At 48.3% G+C, this 10,022-nt stretch overlaps 1 protein-coding gene across 1 annotated transcript; it reads left to right on the forward strand.

Annotated features, from left to right (window-relative positions):
• The first annotated feature begins 216 nt into the window (after window positions 1-216).
• Window positions 217-7,828, forward strand: LOC126508215 (PRAME family member 12-like). Its single transcript, XM_050153319.1, has 5 exons — window positions 217-294; window positions 2,770-2,903; window positions 4,258-4,560; window positions 5,505-6,080; window positions 6,414-7,828. Exons 3-5 carry the CDS (start codon window positions 4,268-4,270, stop codon window positions 6,934-6,936), a joined length of 1,392 nt encoding a protein of 463 aa, XP_050009276.1. The 5' UTR covers window positions 217-294; window positions 2,770-2,903; window positions 4,258-4,267; the 3' UTR covers window positions 6,937-7,828.
• Window positions 7,829-10,022: the final 2,194 nt, after the last annotated feature.

Raw genomic sequence — 10,022 nt, forward strand, 5'->3', positions numbered from 1 at the left:
TGTTCTTTCAGCAGAGAGGCCTCCGCGTTCTTCGGAGGGTTGGTTACAATTGGACACTTTAGGACATTCCTGTCCTTGAATGGGCCTGTGAGCCTGGAAGGCCTCGGGGTAGAGACCTCAGCCAGCAGCCACGAGGGGAGGCGGGGAAAGGGGAGGGGCTAGGATAGGAGGGGGGAGGCGGAGGCCACGGAGGCTCAGTCTCTCTTAGTCCAGGAAGTGCAGTACAATGGCGGTTTTTATGTTTCAGTAGGAGAACCCTGGCCTCTGGAGTTCAGCGCAGAGACTTCGTTGCAGGTATTTATGACCATCCCAAAGCAATCACGACTGTCCAGGGTAGAGCAGGTGTCAGTGTAAAGATTCCCCATCGCTCAGGCAGATCCACGGTAGTCTGGGGTAGTTTAAGGATTGGCGCGTGCGTCCTGAGAAGTGGGCCGCAGGCCTCAAGCAAACTTCGCGGAAGGCGTTTGCACAAACCCGGAGAATTGGTGTAAGCCACTCACTGCCTGACCGCCTGGCTCCTTTTTTTTTGTTTGTTTGTTTGGTTAGTTCTTTGTTTTTGAGACAAGGTCTCTCTGTGTATTTCTGGCTGGCATGGAGATCTGCCTGCCTCTGTGGAGGTTTAAGTGTGCCACTTTGCCTAGCCTTCCACTGCTTCTGCTTTTTTATTTAATTTAAATTTTATTCGTTTATATTTATTATTATAGTTATTTATTCTTGGTTTCTAGAGACAGGATTTCTCAGTGTAACAGTCCGGGCTGCCCCGGAACTTGCTTTGTAGACCAAGCTGGCCTCGAACTCTGAGAAATCCCCTTGCCTCTGCCTCCCGAGTACTGGGATTAAAGGCGTGGGCCACCACTGCCGGCTCCTGTGTTTTTGAGACAAAGTCTCGTTGTGTAGTCCTGGCTGTCCTGGAATTACTAGGTTCTCCTTGAGCACATAGCAATCCACTTGCCCTGCCCACTGAGTGCCAGGATTAAGGGTGTGCGACTCCATGCACGTCCCTGCATTGCCCGCCTTCCCGCCTTCCGCGCCCGCCCACCCCCACCTTTCATGGAAATCCTTTTGCCTCTGCCTCCTGAGTGCTGAATTTAAAATTGTGCCCACATCCAGCTTGCATAGCCCCCTGTTGCAATCAATGCAGTCTGCATGAGGCTGGCCCAACACACAGTCTGTTTTGTTGTTGGTTTTTTCTTTTCTTGTTTTTTTATTTTTTCCTTTTTTTTTTTTTTAAAGATTTATTTATTTAGGGCACCAGATCTCACTATAGATGGCTGTGAGCCACCATGTGGTTGCTGGGAATTGAACCCAGGACCTCTGGAAGAGCAGTCAGTGCTCTTAACCTCTGAGCCGTCTCTCCAGCCCTCTTGTTTTTTTTTTTTTCGAGACAGGGTTTCTCCATAGCTTTAGAGCCTGTCCTGGAACTCTGTAGCTCTGCAGACCAGGCGGCTGTGAATTGACAGAGATCCATCCGCCTGCCTCCCAAGTGCTGGGATTAAAGACGTGCGCCACCACCAGCCAGCCAGTCTGTTTCACTTTATCTTTTTTTAAAGCTTTATTCTGTATTTTATGTATGTTAGTGTTTTGCCTGAATGTCTGCGCCCCCCAGTGAGAACCTGGTGGTTGTGGAGGAAGGAAGAAAGCGGTAGAGCCTCTGGAGTTACAGTTTGGTTTTGTTTTGAGGCTGGGTCTCACTGTGTAACCAAACTTGCCTCAAACTCACAATCTCCCTCAGACTGTGTGGAGTGCTAGAATTTCAGGTGTAGGCTGCTACGGCCGGCAATGTTTGTATAAAGGAATGTGCTATAAAATAATGATCTGGGAGCTGGAGAGGTGGCTCAGTTGGTACAGTACTTGCCTAGCATACACAGCCCTAGGTTTGATCCCCAGCACCACATAAAACTGGGCATGGTGGTGCATGCCTGTAATTTTAGCAGTTGACAGGTAAAGACAGGAGGATCAGAAATTCAATTCTTGGCTACCTGGTAAGTTTGAGGCCAGCCTGGAACCCAAGTGATCTTATCTTAAAGAAATTATAATAATGTAATTAAAAATATCTTTTAGCCAGGTGGTAGTGGCCCATACCTTTAATCCCAGCACTCGGGAGGCAGAGGAAAGTAGATCTCTGTGAGTTCGAGGCCAGCCTGGTCTACAGAGTGAGTTCCAGGACACACTTCATAGATGCACAGAGAAACCCCGTCTCAAATAATGAAACAAACAAACAAAACCCTTCCGAGACAGGGTTTCCCTGTAGGTTTGGGGCCTATCCTGGAACTAGCTCTTGTAGACCAGGCGGGCCTCGAACTCACAGAGATTCACCTGCCTCTGCCTCCCGAGTGCTGGGATTAAAAGTGTGCGCCACCACAGCCCGGCTTTCTTTTTGTTGTTATTGTTTTTTTGTTTGTTTATTTTTGCAAAACAAAAAAATCTCTTAAACAGCCAGGTATGGTCGTCTACACTTTTAATCCCCAGTACTCAGGAGGAGGAAGCAAGTAAATTCCTATAAGTTTGGGATCAGTCTGATCTGCAGAGAGAGCTCCAGGTCAAGGATACAGAGGAGACCCGATCTTTAAAAAACAAAAACCAAACAAACAAAAAAACAAACCTAAAGAAACACAGTCATCATAATCAGTCTCATAAATGTGACTGAGCACCTGGCCTGTTCTGAAATGATGGATTGTCTGTCCTCCCCAACTGCTGGCAGGAGATGGGCGTGATGAAAAGCTGTTTTCCTGGTGTCTTAGGGGGAACATTAACCCTCTGCCTTCACAGATCGCTGGCTCTCCGCATATATCGCAACCCGAAGACTCAGTTCCTGCCTTTGCTCATTGGCGGGTGGTACCGTTAGCTAGAGTATCCTGGTTACATATTCTGGTGACTCCATCAGACAGCTTGGGAACCCTCCGGTAAGTTGATGAGCTAATGAGATATCCTGCTCACTGCCAGAACTTTGGGGTCCCTGGTGGTCCTTTTCTGGAAAACTCTTGTCTCAGTTGGTACAGTACTTGCCTAGCATATACAAACTCTGGGTTTCATTCCCCCCGTACCACATAAATCCATTTATGGTAGCACAGATCGGTAATTTTAGCAGTTGAGAGATAGAGGCAGGAGGATCAGAAGTTCAAGGTCGTCCTTGGCCACCTCATGAGTTTGAGGACAACCTGGAACCCAAGAGAAGTTATCTATAATAATAACAATAATAAAATAATTTTTAAAAGGTGTTTTGAAGACCCAGGGGAAGTGGTCTACAACTTTAATCCAGGGGCAGTGCGGTTGTGAGCCTCTGCAGATGGGGAGAGGTTGAGTGATGATCTGGCCAAAGTCCCAGGCAGTAGAAAAAGGACTGATTAACTCTTATAACCCTTGTTTCCCAAAGCTTCCAAAAACCATGGCCTTTCTCCCTTTTAAAACACAACCCAAACCATCTAAGCCCAGCCGCCACCTTCTCTTCCTCCTCTGTGTCGCCCACCCATCCCCGCCAGCTCCCTGATCCTTCCCATGCCTCTCAAGACTGCCTTCCCAACCGTGTGACTTTGTGAAGCTGTCACAGGTGAGGAAGACGGGAACCTCCACCTTTGCTTTGTTTTCTGTAGCCCTGGCTGTCCTGGAACTTGCTTCGCAGACCAGGCTGGCCTCGAACTCAGATCCATTTGTCTCTGCTTCCTGAGTGCTAGGATTAAAGGTGTGCGCCATCATCCACTGGCTATTATTTATTTTTTTTTTAATGCAAAAATAGCCATCGGTTTTTCAGCCTCCTAAACTGTTCCCAGCCAGAATCACTGCTGGAACTGAGAATGTGACCGTTGGGCCACAGGACATACTCCACCTTTGTTCCAGGGCCATAGGTGATGACAGAAATCTTACCTAAAAGGCAGAGTAAGCTCTCAGGCTCTTAGGACCGTACTGAAGGTGAGAGGACACGGTGCAAGGGGATCCTGCTTGGGAATGGATAGGTAAGGGGGATCATTGCCAGAGCAGCGGCTGTGGGCCTGACTTGGTTTCTGAGTTGAGAAGGGTGAGCTTCTTTTTCTTTTCCTTTTTTTTCTTTTCTTTTTTTTTTTTTTTTTTTTTTTTGTCGGAGGGAGGGGGTTTCGAGACAGGGCTTCTCTGTGTGCCTATCCTGGAACTTGGTCCTCGAACTCAGAGATCTGCCTGCCTCTGCCTCCCAAGTGTGCGCCACCACCACCTACCTGGCTGAGAAGGGCTTCTTAATCCTTGACGTCTTTTCTTGGACATTGCCTTAGCGTCATCTCCCTGCAGATCCATCAAGATGAGCTTCCAGGCCACACCCACACTCCTGCATCTGGCAGTGCGGAGCCTGCTGAGGGACGAGGCCTTGGCCGTCTCTGGTCTGCAGGACCTGCCCGTGGAGCTCTTCCCACCGCTCTTCAAGGAGGCCTTCACCCACAAACGGTTTATGGTCCTGAAGGCGATGGTGCAGGTCTGGCCTTTCCCCTGTCTCCCACTGGGAGGTCTGATGAAGATGAAGGCATCCTACCTGGAGACCTTACAAATCATACTGGATGGGATTAACATACTGCTTGACCAGAAGGTTCACCCCAGGTACTCTAGGAGGGCGGCTTGGGAGTCTAGGGTAGGGAGAGCTAGGGTCAAGGAGAATAGAGAACAGAGGGAAGCCTAGAGGCTTGTGTTGGCTTCGGGAGGATTTCAGAAGCCATTGGATCATTGCTGAGCTGTCTAGGACTTGAGTGTTCAGGACTGTTTAGGACAGATATAGTTATTGTGATTTCTTTTATCACTTTTTTTAAAGATTTGATTTATTATGTATACAACATTCTGCCTCCATGTATGCCTGCAGGCCAGAAGAGGGCACCAGATCTCATTACAAATGGTTGTGAGCCACCATGTGATTGCTGGGAATTGAACTCAGGTCCTATGGAAGAATAGTCAATGCTCTTAACCACTGAGCCATCTCTCCAGCCCTCTTTTATCATTCTTAAAAAATAAAACCTGGGGATAAATATTAAGGATATAAACTTGAGAGAATCACAAGTGTCTACTTCCCAGCTCAAAAAGGCCTCGGGACCCCTTGGCCCCACCTCTTTCTCCTCCGAGGGCCTCTTTCTCTTCTCTAGTCCACCAAGGAACTCCATGATCCATTCTGGCCAGCTGAATGTGAATCCTGCCTCTCGAACCAATGCCTGACTCCCTTGGATATCAGAGCACAACCCAGAAAAAGTTCCCATGACACATAGCTGTGCCTACCCCTGCCTCTTTCCATAGGCGTTAGAAGTGGGACCAGGCCAGATTAGAGAGGAAGGGTTAGAGATCATCAAGGTGAATAGAAGGATCAGAGAGGGAGGGAAATGATGTTGGGGGTAAGAATCAAAATTGGTTCAGGCCTGGTTTCATAGTGCAAGCCTATAGTTTCAGCCCTCGGCCTCAGGCTACAATTTGGCCGAGACCCTATTTCAAAAAATGGAAAAGAAGTATGACGGGGGAAAGGTGGGTTCTTGTCTTAATTCTTAGACTTATTTCCTCAACAGTAGCCACAAACTGAGAGTTCTGGATTTGCGTGCTATGCACAAGGACTTCTGGAACGTGTGGGCTGGGGATGCGGCAGCTGCCGGCTCTCTAGAAGTCAAGCGTAAGAAGAAAACACAAGACAGAGGTGCAAGGGTAGTGGTCAAGCAGTCGTTGAAGGTGTTTATAGACATGTGCCTCAAGCCAAGAGCCCTGGATGCGTGCATGTCCTACCTTCTGCTGTGGGTGGAAGGGAGGACAGGCTTGCTGGGCTGTAAGAAGCTGAAGATCTCCACGATCGCTCTCCGGAACATCGTGAAGGTTCTGGAAATGCTGGACCTGGACTATATGGAGGAAGTGGAAGTGTGCTGCACCTGGAAACTGTCCACCCTGGCCAGCTTTGCTCCCTACATGGGCCAGATGCGCAGTCTCCGCAGGTTCCTTCTCTCTCATGTCTGCATCCCTGTCCCCATTTCCCTCGAGGAGAAGGGGAAGCTGATCGACCAGTTTACCTCGCAGTTTCACAACCTGGAGTACCTCCGCGAGCTCTCGTTGGACTCGATCTCCTTCCTTGAAGGTCAACTGGACCGGTTGCTCAGGTGAGGGAAGATGGAGAGCTTTCCCTGAAGACTGCAGCAAAGCCTTTTCTCTGTTTGAACAACTTAGTGATAAAGCTAGAGTTGGGGTGTCCTGCTTTAACAGTGGGGGAAGGAGCTGCAGGGCAGTGGGCGGAGCTAGACACACAGTGATGGTGCCAGACCCTGAGTTAGAATGGGTAATTTGAGTGATCATACTCTGAGGGGCAGCCTACTGGGTATTGGCATTTATATAGTAGCCGGAATGACTTTAAAACAAATGATCCATCCTATCCCAGGAGTCCCTAACCTAACCACAGCTACTCATAGAAAACTAACCACTTGATCTCCCCCTAGGTGCCTGAAGGTCCCCTTGGAGACTCTGTCTATCACTGACTGCCAGCTCTCTGAGTCAGATTTGAAGTCCCTGACCCAGTGTCCAGGCATCCGTCAGCTCAAACATCTGGATCTAAGTGGTGTCATACTGACCAACATAAACCCCAAGCCCCTCCGAGTCCTGCTAGAGACAGTCGCAGCTACCCTGAAGACCCTGGACCTGGAGAACTGTAGACTTATGGACTCCCAGCTCAGTGCCCTCCTGCCTGCCCTGAGCAGCTGCTCCCAGCTCACCACGTTCAACTACTTAAGGAATCCCATCTCTGTGGCTGTTCTGGAACGCCTGCTCTGCCACACCGCCAGGCTGAGCCGCTTAACCTTGGAGATGTATTCTACCCCGTGGGAGATTTATGGTGCCCAGGGTGCTTTCCACCACAAGAGGCTAGAACAGCTTCGTGAGGAGCTGAGCAGGACAATGGAGCCCCTGAAACACGCCAGGACAGTGTGGTTCAGCATCATCCCCTGTCCACCTTGTGGCTACTAAGCCGTGTGAGTCAGAACCCAAGCTGTACCAGGGATCTGGTCCTATCCAGCTGGGTACCAAATGATTCCTTCTAGCTCTTAGAAGCAGGTTCCTTATAGTATAGGTGAATCCCGAAGAGAACACAGAACCTGTGGTCTCAGTTTGTGTTAGAGGTGGGGGGGGGAGGGGGAAGGGATGGGTCTAGCAGCAAAGGCTACCTCAGAGAGAGAAATGTTGACCTGAGAATTGATGGGATCTTTAGGACACATACATTCAGAATAAGAGGTGAAGTTTCTAGAATCCAGATGAAGAAACACTTGAGGGTGTTGTTGACTGTGATGTGGACTGAGTAAAGAAATGGCCAGTGTATTCTTCTCTCCTTGATGTTACAGGGTGAGTGGAATACACTGTGACTGTGGTCGCTTTGCAGGCCTCAGTAGCCACCAGCAGCAACCACAAAGTAGCAAGGGATAGGCTTAAACTTTAAATAGGCAACAACCATACACCATGTTTGAAAGTCAGTAAAGCAAGGCCGGGTGTTGGTGGCACACACCTTTAATCCTAGCATTCAGGAGGCAGAGGAAGGAAGAGCTGAGCTTGAGTTTACCCTGGTCTACAGGGTGAGTTCTAGGACAGCCAGGGCTGATAAACAGTAAAGCAGACAGATGTTAAGAAACATCTGTGTTAGTCTAAAGGTACCTAGGTCACAGTTGACCACCACCACCAGATCTGGTCTTCATCTGACATGTGTTGGGTCTACAGCTGTTACAACCTCTTGACTAGTCCTAGTGCACTGTGGGTGGGTGGTTATTAGTAACACTACTGGGGGTTTAAACGTAGGGCTCAGTATGCTGGCCAAACGCACTATCGCTGTGAATCTTTAAAGCATTGCACTGCTGGGGTATATGTTGGATTTAGGGGAATTTTCGTTGTTTAAATAAATGTGTGTTAAAGAAATTGGTTTTCTGGATTTTTTTTTTTTTTTTTCCAGAGACAGTCTACATAGCCCAGGCTGTCCTGGAACTCACTGTATACCAGGCTGGCCTCAAAGTCTCAGAGATCTGCCTGCCTCTGCCTCATGGAGCTGGGATAGCAAGAAGTCTTGGTATATGTGGTTCATACTAGACTTGAACTCATGGTATTCCTCCTGCCTTAGCCCCCACTCCCATCACCACTAGTGTGGGTTATGAGAGTGTGCACCCACCATACCTGGCCGGGAATGCTGTGGTTTCGTTAACTCGCATTCTCAACTCCTCTCTGAGTGCCCATCCTTTGAGTTCATACACACGTGTGCCATGAAGATCTCCTCTCCAGAGTCGTTGGTTTGGGAATAACAGGATTGCAGCCTCAGATATGCATACATGTGCGTTTCCAAGGGGTGGAGGGGAGGTGTTTAAAGGAAACAAATGCAAGTTACCCGTTGTGAGGGGGAGGCTCACTGGTCCCAGGGGCCTGTGGCAGGAGCTGCAGCCAGGCACACAAACCTCCGGAAGGGGGCTTATTTGGGACAGAGTGGCTCTGAAGAATTCTCGCAGGCACAGGGCTCTGTCCTCATCTCCTGGCTTCATTTTGGTAGGGCTGGACATGACTGAATCCATGTGAATACGGTTAACTTCCACTAGGACACACACTAACCCTCCCCAATGTGGAGCTGAGTGCTAGCTAGAGCCTCTAGATCTCCTCAAACCATGCCTTCCCTCCTTCCGGGTTGCAACCCTTCTTGGCCTAAACTAGTTATGGCTGGTAAAGACAACTAGATTCCCTTGGAATCAAATACTAAGATCACAAAGGTATGGAAGGCTTTAGTAAGAGTTCCGTTACAATATTGTATTTTTTGGGGGACTCGATCATATCAATGAAAAATCTTTCTACTTCCCAAACCAAAGATATCTTGAACTTGTGACATCCTTTGATCTCTGCCTCCCAAGTGCTGGGATTACAGGCCTGTGCCACCACATGGTGATTGCCAGGGACTGAGCCTAAACCTAGGGATTCATGCTCGCAAATGAGCTGCATCTCCAGCCATAGAGCATGTAGTTCCCACAGTGGCCAGAAGAGGGCATCAGATCCCCTGGAACTGGAGTTACAAACAGGAACGGCCACTTGGGTTCTGGGAACTGAATCTTGGTCCCCAGCAAGAGCGCCAAATGCTCCTAACCACTGAACCATCTCTCCAGTTCCCCTGGAGCTGGTTTAGAGATGACACAGGATATAAGGATGAATAAGACCAAGGTGCCTGTGGTCGATTGATTGATTGTACCTTTAAATAAAGGATTCCTACTGAGTTCCCCAGCTGAGGCCTGATGGTTAGGGGCAGGGGACCTGAAGTATGAGCTTTAGTTTCAACATCAGATGAGGATATGAGCCACATCTAACAATGAGGCCAGCCTAGGGGCCAATGTAATGATGCATGGTTAGGGCTTGGTAAACATTCAGTTTGCCCTGTTTCTGATAAACAAGAGGAAGACAGAGACATGAGAACAGAATGGGACTGAGCTTTGACCCCTGGCCACTGTTACATCGCTGCTCACCACCAAAGCAGAACAGATTCCACTTTTGTGAGCGGAGTGAGCGCAAGAAAAATTTACAAGCTGTGGGGTTTGAGCGCCACCTTCTGGTAGTCCAAACCAAGTGGCACAAGGTAACATTACAAGGACTATAGGGTATTTTTAAAAAATGTTACGAGTAGTACATGATGGACTACACCTTTAATCTCAGCAGATTAAAGGAGACAGAAGCAGGCTGATTTCTATGAGTTCCAGGCCAGACTGGTCTACACAGTAAATTCCAGGCAAGCCAGGGCTATAGCAACACCTTCACTCTGTGTGTCTGTCTCTAATTAAATATATTATACACACTACACTATATATTAATATAAAGTTATATATAATAAAATGTGATATATATAATATATTAACTAAATATATATTATATGCGTGTGTATTATGTGAAGGCTATTGGTGTGGATAATTTGAATAATTCTGTGTGCTTTACATAAGGATCCTCTTAAAACATTTGTTCTCAGACAGGATCTCATTTTGTAGCCCTGGCTGGGCTAGGACTCGCCATACAGACCAGGCTGCCCTTGCCTCTGCCTCCTAAGCACT

Source organism: Alexandromys fortis, unplaced genomic scaffold, assembly GCF_014885135.2.
Source record: "Alexandromys fortis isolate MF-2015 unplaced genomic scaffold, M_Fortis_MF-2015_v1.1 scaffold_88, whole genome shotgun sequence".
NCBI classification, from domain to species: Eukaryota; Metazoa; Chordata; class Mammalia; order Rodentia; family Cricetidae; genus Alexandromys; species Alexandromys fortis.